Below are 15,859 nucleotides of genomic sequence, written 5' to 3'. Positions count from 1 at the left end.
TTTCCATGTTTAATCTTAACCATATTACTTTTCATGCTCGCATTTTTCTATGTAATATATATATATATATATATGTATATATAACCACTTAATCCTTTCTTTCTATTTTTTTTTTTTTTTGCCGTTAAAAAAATGAATGAGTGTCATCAAATGATTTCAAATGTACTATTAAAAACTTTTAAAATACAGGGTTTAGTTTTCAATAAAAATCGGCAAAAAGATTCTTCAATGACCAATTAATTTTTTTTAACAGCTTGTAATATTTTTGAAAAAATATTTTAAAAATTAAAAACTTGAAAATTACATTATATATGATAAATAAATTCTATTTCCAACTATTTTCGCACTTCAGACTGGCTGAAAAATTTTGTAGGGTGTCACCGGGGTGGACTGCCACCCCACCTTAGCCCCACCACTGCATGAGGTATCCTTTATAGATACCCGATGTAATGTTGATTATTAAATATTGCATTTTATTGAATGTTTAGAAAACATATAGTATTTAGCAGTAAAATTTATGTTTAATATATATATATATATATATATATACTTCAGAATAAAAACAATCAACTGGTATGGATACCTATGATTACAAGATATTACTGGCAGTAATATTCTATAAGTACTATCCCACCTAAATAAGAATTGCTCGATATACAAGATAGAGCAAACAAATTAAATTTTAGTCATTCAATGAATTTAAAAATTTATGACGTGAAATGTTTGAATTTCAAATTAAAGGATGGTAAAATCTGAAGTGAAATTTGGACGTGAATTTTTAATATCCTTTTCATTAACTTCCCTTACTCTATGATATTTAAATACTTAAACAGCTTTTAATTGTGATTTTCCATGTCTCACTGACTTTAGCAAATAAGGTGTAAACCATTATAACTATTTGCTAATATTTTCTCCTCTGAAGAGATGGTAGACATCGAAATCCTATAGGATAAGGAGTTATAATATTTCAAATTTATTCTTAGTCTTACATAGAATAATAAAAATCCTTTGATTTAAAATTCAAACATTTCACGTCATAAATTTTTAAATTCATTGAATGACTAAAATTTTATATATATATATATATATATATATATATATATATATATATATGTTTTGAAGGCTCTGCATTTTCCTCCAATGTTTATTTCAGGTTTGAATTCCAGGTCACAGGTTATATGCAGGGCTAATATAAATGTATATATGAAGACATTAGATAAATAAAGAATAAATGTATGTTTATATGCTATCATATTTTCATACAGAAAAGGAGACAAATTCTTGTTAAATAATACAATGTATCCATTTTCATAATTATGATTCATGTCATAATGCAAAAAAAATGATATCTACTTCTTTCTATTCTTTCTCGCTTTATCTTTTCATTTTAAGTGTCACAGTACATTATATTTTCTTTGCTTTTTATATTGCAGGGACATCCAGAGTGGTTTCCCTTGAAAAAGTGTAAATCTGGTTCAATTCAACTCCAGTGTACTGTGACGTCCAAAGACACTGTGGCATGTATATTTAAAATTCTTCTCTTTTTCTTGTTCATCATTCTCTCATTTTGTTAATCTCTCAAAATTTCTGTATTAAATTAATTGTATTTTTTAATAACATATTATTATAATTTATATGAGGTAAAATGAATATTTTTAACTTTTAAAATTATAGTCTTTACTGGCATATTTCTTTTTTTTTTTTGTACTGTATTTATAAAAACTGAAAAGCGAAAATATAATAGTACTTAAAAAGATCATAAACTTATTGTTACAAAAACATTTCCCTTGAAATGTTTTTTTTTTATCATATGGATTTACTTTCTCAGTTCAAAATGTTCAAATCCTGTCGTCATATTGCAGTTACCAGGTGTAAATAAAAAAGATTACCTTGAGATGAATTTCATCGAAAGTTTTAGAATAACAATCAAACAAGTTGATTTATAGCTTAAGTGATAAAAAAAGTCAGTGTGTATGTGGGGAAAAAAATAAAAATTATCAGAATCCAAACTGCCAGGTTGGATGTTATTGATATCTGCAACCTCTTAGATCTGTCTTAGTTTTGACACAGACATTAAAATAAAAAGACATAATTTAATTTTACTAATGCTGTATTTACATTATTTTTTCAATCACATACAACACCGCCCCTTCCCACTTCTAGCTATGGCTCACTCTTTATGTGTCTGTAATTATTGTTTTAAAATAACATCTGACCTTTTCTGCTTATTCCAACATCTTAAATTTCTTTCTACCACTGGATTTAAGCATGTAAAATACAGTTCAAGGTTAGGAAATTCTTGTTTCAAAAGTCCTTGTTAAATTTTGTGGCATATTTTCATTCTATAGAGGCTAGGCACTGCTGCAGACACCACGATTTTATTATACTATCCCTGTCAAACTAAAACATTATTATATCCCCAACTAGAGGTAGCCAGAAAGTGGATGCTCATGTGATGTTGATCACAAAAAAAGCTTTCAAGCACCCTCTCCCCCAAATCACTGTGCCTTGTTTGGGGTGAAATTGTCATAAAAATAAAAAACAATTATATACATCATATTCCCCATTCTTCTTTCAATTATATCTCTGGCTTTCCCTTAATAATATAAGTTTTTTTTTTTTTTTTGGGGGGGGGGGTCCCTGACTATAAGATTTATTTAAGGTATTATTTCTTTCCTTAGTAGGATCAATTGATCAAAAACTGAACAGACTTTTCTAGCAAACATTAAATCTGCAATGGACATGTTCGTGTCAGTGTAAATATATTCGGTGTAATTCAATAAACAGATAAGAATTTTTGTAATTTTTCATTTCCCGCTTTGTCACCATTCGCCTTTTTGTTTTGAATACACTCTCAACCAGTCCATTTGATTTTGGGTGATAAGGGGCAGATTATAAGTGATTTAGCAATAGTATTTTACAAAAATTTTCAAATTATTTTGCCAAAAATTGCAAGCCATTGTAAGATACTTCTTTTATTGTATTATATTAAACATATTTTATGTCTATCTCAGAATTTAAGGAACCAATGAACATCTAATGATTCAGTATTTTTGGTATTAATTTGGATAAACCGTCCACATGTTTTGATGTTAAAAATTGCATTTGTAAAGAATACTTTAGCAACATCATCAGTGTGTGTTGGTACTTCCTTTATCCAATTGAATATTGCTACCAATAGTCGATGCTTGTTTTGAAATATAAATTCTCTATTGTACAAGTACAGGGTGACCCCAACTCTAATTAGGCCCCGTTTCTTAGTGTTTTGTCTGAATGAAATGAAACTTTGGTCATAACTAGTTTATTATATTCAAAACATCACATCAAAACACTAGGGTCTTTGGCCTTTTTTTCTCCGTTCTACAGCATATGTTCTTGATGGCCTCCATTTAGCTTCTGTTTTTTGGGGGGTCACCCTGTATTCATGAAATATATTTATTGCAAATATTATGATTAATCCTACTTTCTTTATTTGTGAATATAGTGGGGCAGATTGCTGAAACAATCTTTCACTTGGTGATACAAGCACCAAAATTGGCACACACGTGCTTCAGAAACTCCCTCTTTCAGAAAAGCACATCAGCCAATTTCAAAAACAAAATGGCCGCCATTTTTCAAGATGGCTACCATTCGTACGAGTACGAAACAGTATTTCCACTAAATATTGTCAAAGTAATGACATTTTCATGATCTGTACATCAAAATATGTTTTTTGACATGTGGAATCAAATTCTGCGATCAAAATTTCAATTTCATTAAACGTTATAGTGATATGATGACAATTATATGAACTAGCACTGTCTCAGTGAAATTACCGATGTGGTATCTCAAATTGCTGTCACAGAAACACAATATACTACAACAGACTGAAGTGACTTGCTTGAATTTAACCTGGATCATTGTTTTACTCTTTGCATTTACAGCTACATGTTAGTGTGCACTTTAGGGTTGTATCGATAACATTTGCATGGTCCCCGACATTCACCCATGCAACAACATTTTGTCAGTTGCTGGCAGGATTGAGCAATGGGTAGAAGGGTTGACCAGAGAACTTCCCAGGCTTCACCTTTTTTTTTCCATCCCAGTTGCCAGGACTTTCATGTTGCATTGTACATTCTGTTGACTGGCTTCATATGTAGCTTGGAATGCAGATCATCTAACATGCTGAATGAGAGATGCACTAATTGGTGGAATAATCATAGGGTCTTTGCTTCTGAGCAAACAAGTGCAGTCTTGTCTCATCAACCTTGGTAGTGTTGCTGTGTTTGTCATACATAGTGACAACAAATTTCTCGAATGTTGAGATCAGCATCTTCTATGGTAGGTGGGTACTGACTCAGTTTGCTGAACACTGGGCCCACTTCAGGACAAACTGCCCATATTTGCCATGCAGTTGTCTTCCTTCTACCTCAAAAGGTCAAGACCACATCACAAACAGTGATTGCATGAAAGAAGAGCATGCCACTACATTTCTCTTGGCCGAAGTTCATCGCCATGAATTGGGAACCATCTAATGGACTGTCTCTGGCTGAATTCTAGCCAAAGCATTTCTAAGCCAACATTCTGAAGACTCGCAAAGACACCAACTGCTATGATAAGGAAGTCTGTGTAACATGCCTTGATCAACACAGATTTGTCTTCTATTTGGCTGCATGAACTGCATGTGTGAAAATCCTAGAGTCAGCTTCTTCATAATTGTAAGTTGTAGACCTTCAAAATTGATAGATTTGTTTGACAAGACCTTGTCTTCTTTGGTCACAACTACAACATTATCGGGACACATGGATACAATCTTGTCTGCTAGATACTCAAACAGTTTTGTCTTATTGTCGATGTCTCTCAGAAAACTGGACAAGACGGGTGGCAGCTTAGTTTTGTCTATCACTCTACACCAACTTCCTTTACCTAGCTTTGATCTCGTTTCAGTCTTGAGGCTTGCAGTCTTGTAGACATCAAACACAATGTCTGTTCGCTCATACTTTGATGATATTGTCTATCGCACTCGTACAAAAGAGACCTTTCCTCAACTTGAGAGGACAAACCATATCTTCCTTAACATATCTACTTACAACTACATCTCTCAGTTGGGCTGATATGTCAAGCACGCGATAATATGGGATACTAAGACCATGGTCATGCAGCATTTCTACGAGATGTCTTTTTCTAGTCTTAGCATCAACAGACATCCCAATGTAGACTGGAAGTGTAGTCTCTCTATCTCTAGAATGCCTTTAGGTGGTAGCACCTTCTTTGTACTTAGCAAAGCAGCTGTATTGAAGGAGTTAAGCCATTGCCAGGTCAGTTGTAGTTGCTCCAAACCTGAGTTGTGACTTGATATCTGCCCCATGTTTTAAAGCAAAGCTGAGAGCAAGGAATTATACACTGAATTTTCATACAAACTGCCTTCAAACTTACACTTGTGTTCCACCATGCAGTATCTTAGCAGCTTTGGCAAGGATGATTGCATCAGTGTAGGAAGATGCTTCTGACAACACTGGACCAATGTCTTTGTCAAATGCTAGGAGCACATCTTGACCTTTCTTGTAGGCTACAAGTCCAGGTATCTCTGACAGCAGCCTTTCTTTCAGCCTGGTCAGGTTCACATCATGTATGTCTGTCCCAAACTGCTCAAGTCACTCCTTGTATAGACTAACCAGTTCAGCAAGTCGGAATATGGCTGGCTCATCAATGACATAGGTCAGGTGTTCCGAGAATACCAAAGGAAATCTTTTTCTTGGGATGACTTGAGTGTTTCTATGTTCTTTTGAGCAATGTGTGCTCGCTCTCTGTTATACAGAGCAATGGTATTTCAGTTCTAGAGCCACCGCATCTTCACCACTCAACAGAGCCAGTAGTTAACCATCATTGAGGTTACGGGCACATTCGTTGAGCCTCTCATTCAGTTGCATGATCATGGCTTGTCGCAGCTCTGATGTTGGTTCCTTCTTTTCACAAAGGAAACACTGTTCCCTCTTGATGCTAGTTCTTCACATTTTTGTGCGATTTTCATCAGGACTGTTCTGAATATCGGCTGCTTTTTAGTTGCATGTTCAAGCTTGCTGTTGTTGAACATTAGATGACATGTTTGATGGTACTTTGCACTGTTTCGTCTCAATATGTCCGCAATGCCACCTCCATCATCTAGCCAGGATGGGTCTACCTTTATTGGTAACAGGTTGATTGCCTTAAAATGTGGTATGTTTGTGGCTAGCATGGAATAGCCATCAGAACTACACTCATATCGTGTAGGAGGAGACTTCAACTCCTCTCGTGTCTGTCTGACAGAGACAAAACTTCCCCCTATCTAGGGTTGTTCGCAGACATTTTGCATATACAGTTGAAGGCCAAGGGGCTATCCTTTTACTGCCTAGCTGTATAAAACATCAAAGCACATTGACGTATTAGATACAACTAGGCTCAGGCATCTGTTGCCCTACATTTAATCTCATCGTTCATCCAATGCCGTTTAGATTCCATGCAATCTGTACACCTTCCGGGTAACTAAAGCCCTGTTACCCTTGGCTCGGCTCTCCCACGCTGGCACACCATGTCAATTCAGGCATGACTATCTAACAACTACACTAATTACACTACAACTAACTAGAATTGTAGTTGTAGTGTAATTAGTCCCTTATGCATCTCAACTATAATTCTAGTTGAGATGCATAAGGAACTAATTAGATAGCATTTGGAAGACTTATAGATTCTACTGTCTAAAGTTAAGTTTACCACCACAACAGTTAGTAACTACAACTACAGTTAGTACACTGCAAGCCGACGCTGAACCCCATGCTGAGTTTCACAGTAGTGATGTCACCAGTGTACCTTGGTTGTGCTTTAACATCACTCTTAAAGTATCACAATCCAAAAACTTTAATACTAAACTACATTAATGTAACAAATAATTCACAGTGAACTTTTCCACCACAGATTCGGCACAGACCATAGAAACAGGCAAGGTTATAGTTGAAAACATTGCTGCATACAGTAATCTATGAGCTGCCATTTTGAAAAAAGGTGGCCATATTGAAATTTTCAAGGCATAATTGGCTTAATTATATGAGAATACATTCATTTCATTTTTGGACCATAAAGAAATTGTGTTAATCGGAGTTCCTCTTCAAAAATTGAAATTTGTCAGGTTTGCTTCTGCAGCCATCTTGAAAACTGGTAACCATCTTAAATTTTCTGATGGCTAATGTTTTTTACTTAAAATGTATGTTCTGAACGTCATTTGTGCAAATTTGGATGTTTTATCACTAAGTGAAAGATTCTTATGGAATACTGAGATAACATATCCCACTAATAGTTATTTTTCCACTGGGAAACATGTTGCCATCATCTTTTATGTTGCACTTTTTTGTTCCAAGTCTCAGTATTAATTATTAAATCCGAACCAGTGTCAATCTGGAATTTGATCTTATTTTTATTATTGAGACTGATATTGATATATTTTCTTTGAATGTTATTATCAGTTCAGTTGTGTACTATACATTTTTATTTCTTGCTTTTTCACCTACCATGGGAAAATGTGTCCTTTCAATCTACAAGCATGGTATTTTTGTTTATAAATGGATAGTCTTGATACAAATGTAATTTGCCACAGCCGTAACACAGATTAGTTTTAAAATAGGTTCTTATTTCTTTTTCTGATGCAGATGTTAAGCCATTTATAAAAAAGACATTTACACATGTTGGATGTTATCTTTTGTAACTGGAACTTTTCACAGTATCTATTCACTGAACTGGCATAAGTTGTGTAAACCTCCAAATCTTTTTTTTTTTCATTAGGTTAAGGCATTGCCAGCAAGTATTAAAGAGTGAACTTTCTTCCCTAAATATCTTTGTTAGTGTTTGTATTGTTTCTTGGAACATCACTTCATATTGGCAGAATAAAGGTTGCATATTTTTCATGTTCTACTGGCCTGCATTTTCCCAATTGGAATCTTATTTTCTTGTTCACCGAGTTTTGTCAGTCTTTTTCTATCTGTGAAGCTTCTGGTTTGTAAATAAAATTGCTTACTAAATTTATGTAAAAAAATTTTCAAGTTTGCTGAATCCTTTTTCCAAACTGTTTAGTTTTCAAATCTTTTTTTCCTGTCATTCAATATTTTCTTGAAGGCTTCTCAAATCTTGTAGATGGTGTTTCTCCAACTTTTTCCACTTCATCCTAATGTAATTTCTTTTGTTGTTTTTAAAATCCTATTATTTTTTTTCATGTTTTAATTCTTGAATGATGGTTTAGAACTGTTGCTAGTTTGCAATAAATTTGAATCCTTCTGTCATTAATCTGTTATATAACACACAAAAAAAGAATGATAAACAGAAAATGTAGAGAAGTACTTTATTAAAACAACACGTATTTAAAAATTAGGTGTTAGCTACAAGTCCATGTTAATGGAATAGGCACTCTCTTGTGTGCACTGCACACCTTTCATATCTCCGGGTGACCAGAAGTATGAGCAATGTCGCAACAATTGTTTTGCTTTGTAATTCCTTTAATCACTCAAATTTGAATGTTTAATTTTTATTTTAGCAAATAAATGAGAACTCTCACCTGCATTTTCATAATGAAGACGTTAATGAGGCCTTAAAAACAAAACACACGAAATCACCAGTGCAGTCCTCATTTGTAAGTTTTTACTTTCTTATGATTTCTTTTTCTAAGTAAAAATTTATTAAAGATAAAATAAAAATGGAAATCTTTATTTTAATAAATTGCAGTTATAATCTTTTTTTAGATTCTACATAAATTTCTCAGTTGTATTATTATGAAAAGAAAGGGTACTTATGCATCTATGTTACCATGATAAAGCCGAACTTTCACAAACATTTCCAGACCTATAATGGAAAGAATCGGGATATGATGAACTGCTTAGACAATCAAATTTAAGTAAGAAAACGATAAAATAATTTAAGTTACGAGAACAATCATATTCAAGCAATTTATTGACAACAATTTTAAACAACATGAATTTATCGCAGCTAAATGAACAACAGCAATTTGTGAAAAAGGTGATATAATTCTGCCAAGAAAAAAAAACATTTGGCAAAATTAAAAGTTGCCGGATATGCAAGTATCCTTGTTATTTAAATAAAAAAAAATGAGATGGAGACGAAAATTTACCAACCACCCTTCCCTCCACATAAAAAAGTCATAAAAATGGCTGCAAAAAAATATTAAATCAAACAATTTTTTTCACGTTTCTTAATAAAGAAAAGTCATAAAAAAACAAGAAGAAAAGTGTTATATTCCTAAATACTTAGGAAATAAAGACAAACGTGAGTTACACCGAGTGGTATGTGTAATGGGGTTTATTTATAATACAGAAACGTAAGGCTGCTCGCCTAAGGTAAATAGAAGTACATAGTAACAAGTATGAGGAAGAAAGTCTGATAATCAACACGTAAGACTATCCGTCTTACTGCGACTGCTTGTCTGCCGCTGTCTGCCGCTGTCTGCCAAACAGTCCAATATATATATACAGTTTGTAACCGGTGTATAGCCAGTTATGTTCCTTCACAACACCTCCCCCTGAAGCTGAAATCTTCCTGATTTTAGCTTAAATACCTCTTCCTTTTAGGGTCAGGGCTTAATCTCCTGGTAACTTTTCTCTTTCTTGCGCTTTTCCTTCTGGTCAGCGTTACCCGGGGTAAAGGTTTCTGTCCAGCCCGTATGGTCGGTTCAGGCGAAATATTCATTGTTTGCGGTACACACGCTGGTTTTGGTATATCAAAAATATCGCACAATGTTTCCATTGGTGTCTCTTCCACATTTGGAGACAGTCTGGGACGTATTTGATTTCTGTGTCTTTTGCAGACAAAACTTAATCCTTGGATGGTATAGACCATGCTCCCAATCCTTTTTTTGATAATACTTTCAACCCACTGATTTCGTCCATTTTGAAAATTTTTGAAATATACATTTTCACCTGGGGAGAAGCACTTGGTATTAAGGTTTTCTTTTTTGAAAACTTTCTTTTTCTCTGGTAGCAGCCTATCGAAGACAGATCTTATCTTTCTTGCAAACATTAGCTCAGCCGGGGAAGAATTGACATTATTATTAGGATTTGGTGTCACCCTGTAAATTGCTAAAAATGTTTGAATACATTGTTCGTCTGTGTCCGTAGTAAGATTTTTCTTAAGTGCCCTTTTAAACGTATCTACAAATTTTTCGGCCAACCCATTCGATCGTGGATGGTACACAGGTGTTGTCATATGTAGAATATTTAGTGAGTCACAGAATTCTTTGAATTCATGAGCAGTAAATGCTGTTCCATTATCGCTCACTAAGGTTTTTGGCACTCCAAAACGGCTAAAAATTTCATTAAGCGCACTCACAGTGTTTTTTGCTGTTGGATGTCTAAACTTAAATATTTCTGGCCATTTTGAAAAAGAATCTACAATAATCAAGTAAAAATAACCATTTATAGGTCCCGCATAATCAATATGCAGACGTGACCAGGGTAGGTCCGTCTTTGGCCATGGCGTCGTTTTTACTGGAGGATCTCGAGCTGCTAATTGACATCCTCTGCATGTCTTGACACATTTTTCAACTTCCTTGTCCATACCAGGCCAGTACACATATCCTCTCATAAGGGATTTCATTCTCGAAATGCCCGGATGACCTGTATGAAATTCCTTCAGAATTTTCCTCTGTAACGTTAGTGGAATTACGATCCTCTCACCATACATGAGCACATCTTCACAGATGGAAAAAGGCGTTGTTTGATCTACCTTTTTATTTTTTTTTATCCATCCCAATTGATTTTTCATTTTCTTAATGAAAATGTCATTTACTGCCTCTTTTTTTATTTTTTCGAAAGTTACCGGAAGTTCACGTATCATATTACACATTGAACTTGTACATTCACTTTCGTCTTTAAGCGCAGCAATTACCGTTTCTTCGAAACTTTCGCTTCTTTTAGGGATCAACCGTGATAATGCATCTGCGTGTCCTAACTTTTTTGAGGATACATGTTCCATCTTAAACTGATAGTTTAAGAGGGTTACAGCCCATCGCTGTAATCGATTCGCAGTATGTGTGGGAATGCCTTTCTTTGATCCAAATATGGTAAGTAGGGGTTTATGGTCGGTTTGCAAAATAAAAGATCGTCCATGGAGAAATCGATTGTACTTTGTAATTCCAAATATTATCGACAGCGCCTCTTTTTCAATTTGGCTGTAATTTTTCTCCGCTGCAACCAACGTTCTTGAAGCATGGGCGATAGCTTTTGTCCTACCATCCTCATACTTGTGAAGTAATACAGCGCCAACACCGTAATCACTGGCGTCCGTTGCTAGTATTAGTTCCTTTTCTGGATTGAAATGTGCCAATGCTAAGTCTGACAGTAGACATCTTTTGATATTTTGGAAAGCAGATTCACATTCCTTATTCCAGTTCCATTTAACACCCTTTTTCAGTAACTCGTTAAGAGGAGCTCTTAAATTATGTATGTTAGGGATGTAAATTGCATAGTATTGAACTAATCCCAAAAACGATTTTAATTTTGTCACTGAATCTGGAGCAGGCATCTTTTCAATTGCTTCAGTCCTTTGTGGATCCGGTCTTCGACCCTCTTTGTCGATTATTTGACCTAGATATTTAATTTTTTTCATAAAAAAATCGCATTTTTCTGGGCTCAATTTAAAACCAAATTCCTGTATTCTTTTGAATACTTCTTTTACATGCTTCTTATGATCTTGCAAATTTTCACTTTTAATTAGGATATCGTCAAGGTAGGCCATTGAAAATTCCAACCCTGCCAGCATCGTGTCCATAATTTGCTGGAAAATAGCAGGAGCAACCTTTAATCCAAAAGGAAGCCTCTTTAGCTTAAAAATGCCCTTATGAGTATTTATGCCTAAGTATTTGGAGCATTCATCGCTGATCTTAATTTGCAAGTAAGCATCTGAGAGGTCTATCTTAGAAAAAATTTTTCCTCCGTTAAGCTTAGAGAACAGATCTTCTGCGGACGGAAGGGGATAATTATGGTCCAATAGACAGTCATTTAAACCCGTTGAAAAATCTCCACAGACCCTTATTCTGTTATTTTTTTTCTTTACATACCCGGTTGGACTTGCCCAATCTGTGTGGTTAACTTTTTCAATGACTTCCAGTTGTTGAAGTCTATCCAACTCTTTTTCGATTGCGTCCATCGCTGAAAAAGGCACATTCCTTTTAGGTTTGAATACTGGAGTGGCATTTTTCTTTAATTCAAATTTTGCCTCTGTCTTAATACAGAGTCCTAGTCCTTCGGCAAAAACATTGGGAAATTCAGTTTTCAAATCCTTCAGGAAGTCTTCCCTTTGGTTTGCTTTTTCTGCAGTTAAAACGTTACAAAACGAATTTATGGGTTTCTCCCATAAATTAAACAGGACAATCCAATCTACCCCAAACAGGCATGTATTCTTTCCTGGTACGACGTACACTTTGGATTTATGAGTCTGGTTAGCGAATGTCACTTTGCATTTTAATTCTCCCTTGAACTCTAATCTTTTGCCGCACACACTTCTCGCCGTCTTTCTGGTTTTCGTTAATTCAGGTCGACCTATCCTTTTCCATATATCTTCATTTATAACACTAATATCTGCACCGCTATCCAGAAGCAATGTAACCAGATGTCCATTTATCCGAACATCAACATATTTCCGTCTTTCGCAGCTTTTTTCTTTATTCATGCGAAGCGTATTTACATTATCGGTCCCTTGTCTTTTCTTCTGGGCACAGTATGTTCCCTTGTGACCTCTGAGACCACATTCATAACATATTTTGTTCCTAAACCAGCAGGTCTTATTGTTGTGTCTTAAACTACCACAACATTTACACTTTAGCTTTGGGTCTTTGTATCCTTTAAGGATCCTGTGTTCTTGGAACCTGGACTTTCTTGTGGTCCCTTGCCTTTTTACTTGCTGCACCTTAAAAATATTTTTCTCTTCAATGCGAGTGTTGTCTTTCTTTACGTTAATCAGACGTTGACACTCTTCAGTGACTTTTTGCAATGTTATGTTAGGATCCGCCTCCATAATTGTTAGGATCCGTGAACGTATATCTTTGTCCCTTGGTGCTGTGAGACCTTGTACAAAGATTAAACATTTAAATTGGTCTGCGGAAATTTCATTCAATTTAAATGATTCGCATAAACAGTTCACAGTGCAAGCATATTCTAGATAGTCTTCAGCTTCTGCCTTCTGAATGTTCAAACATTTGTATCTAGAGTGAAATAGGCTATCCCTTTTATCAAATATTTTCGACAAGGTACTAATTGTTTCCTCGAACGAAACCTCCTCCGGTTTTTTTGGTAGAATTAGATTTGCATACTTGGTGTTTTCATCAGTACCCAGTTTTTGTAGTAGCAGGGTAACTTTTTCCTCATCGGTCCAGTCTAAACATCTTTTCGTAAAAATTGTTTCGTATCTTCTGTAGTATGCAGGGAAAGTAACACCAGTATCCGGGGAGTAACGAAATTCCGTTAGTGAATTTGAAATACCCTCGGCAGAAAAATTAGTCTTCTTCCCGGTCGACGTTAGAATTAGCTTTTCTAAATTCTTTTGCTGTGTCGACATTTGTCGTTGTAGTATGTTTGTTTGTTCTTGTTGTGCCTCTAAAGTTTTTTGTGTTCTTTCTTGTTGTTGTTGCAGCTGTTGCTGTAGCTGTTGTTGTTGAATTTGTTGTTGTTGTTGTTGTTGCGCTAAAAATTGTTGAGTCATTTTTGTCTGTTCCTGGATGCTAAGGGCTAGAGCCTTAGTTAACTCTGCTAATTGTTCCATGTTAGCTTCTAGTACAAAAATGTCTTTTCGAATTCTACACAATAATTCCAAAGAAAAATCGTAAATTTACGTATATCGTAAATTAGTAGCAATATGCAGACACAACACGTTTCAACAAAGTTCATCCATAGTAATTCAACAGGCTTTGTAAAATAATTCTTTTTTTTTTTTTTTTCCAACAACATAAGTTCATACACAAAATATTTCTTACTTCCCACGACAAATAGTTCCAATTATTTATATAAAGGCAATAACAAACAATTAATTTTCCAAAAAAAAAAAATATATGGCTGCCGTTCCCACGTGGCATAAAATGGTACAATAGTCGTTGTATTTATATTTTTTCTTTCGAAACTCGTAATCCTTTAGTGTAGTTTCGAATTCAACTTGCGACCATTTTTTTTTTTTTTTTTTTTTTTTTTTTTTTTTTTTTTTTTACTTGTCAAAATAAATATAAATTCCACTTTACCTTGAACATGTTTCTATAATTTCTTGTGAGTTCTTTACGAAGAAAAATCCGTACTTTTCGCTACTTTAGGTAGGAAAAATTTTTAAATTCATTGACGCACGTGGTCAAAAATCCTTGTGTAGTTTGTTTTTTTCGTAAAACAAAAAATCCTTGCATTGTACACAGTCCTTGGTACGGTAATTTATCTCTGTTAAGAGAAAGAACATCCTTTCGTCGCCATTGTTATATTCCTAAATACTTAGGAAATAAAGACAAACGTGAGTTACACCGAGTGGTATGTGTAATGGGGTTTATTTATAATACAGAAACGTAAGGCTGCTCGCCTAAGGTAAATAGAAGTACATAGTAACAAGTATGGGGAAGAAAGTCTGATAATCAACACGTAAGACTATCCGTCTTACTGCGACTGCTTGTCTGCCGCTGTCTGCCGCTGTCTGCCAAACAGTCCAATATATATATACAGTTTGTAACCGGTGTATAGCCAGTTATGTTCCTTCACAACAAAAAGTCTTCCATACTTGTTTTTTGGTAGAGTTGTTCATTGGGAGGGGGCATTTTATGACTTTTCTTTAAGAAATGTTAAAAACTTGTTTGATTTAATATTTTTTGCAGCCATTTTTATGACTTTTATGTGGAGGGAAGATTGGTTGGTAAATTTTCATAATATATATAATAAAATAATTAATAATTAACATAATATAAGTTTTATTTTTTTATTCTTTTATTTTATTTTTTCATTTAAATAAAACCTGAAACATTAGCAGGGGTTTACATTTACTGTTATTATTATTACTATTATTTATTTATTTTCATTTTGGTATTTATGCAGAGAAGGTACCATGCTGAAATAATAACGCTATTAATTAGAAAGCCATTTTTAACATGGAGAGGGAAAAGTGTTTTGTAACTATTCTGTACCTTTACCTTACAATTTAATAAAAAAAATCTATCTTAAAAATTGAATTTAACTTGGAAATACTATTAAAAAAAATAGCACGGTCACTTTTTTAAAGCCCTTCTTTTTTTTTTACATTTTATCATTAAAAAAAATTGTTTTGTATTTTGGAGATTTTACTTTTTAAATTTTTTAATTTTATATTGAAATTTTTTTTTATTGTAATTTTTTCTTTATACGGAATAAATTAAATATAAAAAAGTTTAATCTTAAAAAATAAATAAATAAAACATTTAAATAAATATTCATTCTGGAAACTTACCATACACTAAGTGGTGTTTTATTCATTTTCTCCTGAAAAGGTTAGTAACATTATCTATTAAAAATTGTCTCCCATCCTCCTCTTTTTGTCTTCATGCATTTAGTCAGATCTCGGTCTTTTCTGTTATCTGGCAGAAAACATTTGTAAAAGTTTGGCTTTATCGTGGAACATGGATGCATAAGTACTAAAAGTATTTAAGATAACAAATTTAATGCTCTATTTAATTGAATTGTACCATAACATATTTCTGTAATGCATCATTTGGACTAATATAATGTATGTTAGTTCTAGAGGAACCAATCGCTGACAAACACAGAATTACAGATTCATAAATCTGAAACAATGTTTCTGATGCGATTTTCAAATTAGATTCAAATTAAGCATTTGATATTTTTATCAATTT

General features: G+C 34.0%; 1 protein-coding gene across 12 annotated transcripts in view; it reads left to right on the top strand.

Annotated features, from left to right (window-relative positions):
* LOC145255736 (extended synaptotagmin-1-like) overlaps nt 1-15,859 on the top strand; it is an 888,623-nt gene that overhangs the window by 553,001 nt on the left and 319,763 nt on the right. For all 12 annotated transcript variants that reach the window (XR_013863897.1, XM_080114367.1, XM_080114365.1 and 9 more), the window contains 2 exons: nt 1,434-1,517; nt 8,537-8,632. Coding sequence is in view for 11 of the 12 variants with exons in the window: in XM_080114367.1 (XP_079970493.1) it covers nt 1,434-1,517; nt 8,537-8,632 (180 nt within the window). In the remaining variant the exon portion in view is untranslated. The remainder of the gene's footprint in view (nt 1-1,433; nt 1,518-8,536; nt 8,633-15,859) is intronic.

The sequence above is a fragment of the Euprymna scolopes genome, chromosome 31, assembly GCF_053919585.1.
Source record: "Euprymna scolopes isolate OS-2025 chromosome 31, ASM5391958v1, whole genome shotgun sequence".
In the NCBI taxonomy this organism is placed as follows: domain Eukaryota; kingdom Metazoa; phylum Mollusca; class Cephalopoda; order Sepiida; family Sepiolidae; genus Euprymna; species Euprymna scolopes.
The sequence above is the reverse complement of the archived record's forward strand: the minus strand, read 5'-3'. Positions and strand labels throughout refer to the sequence as shown.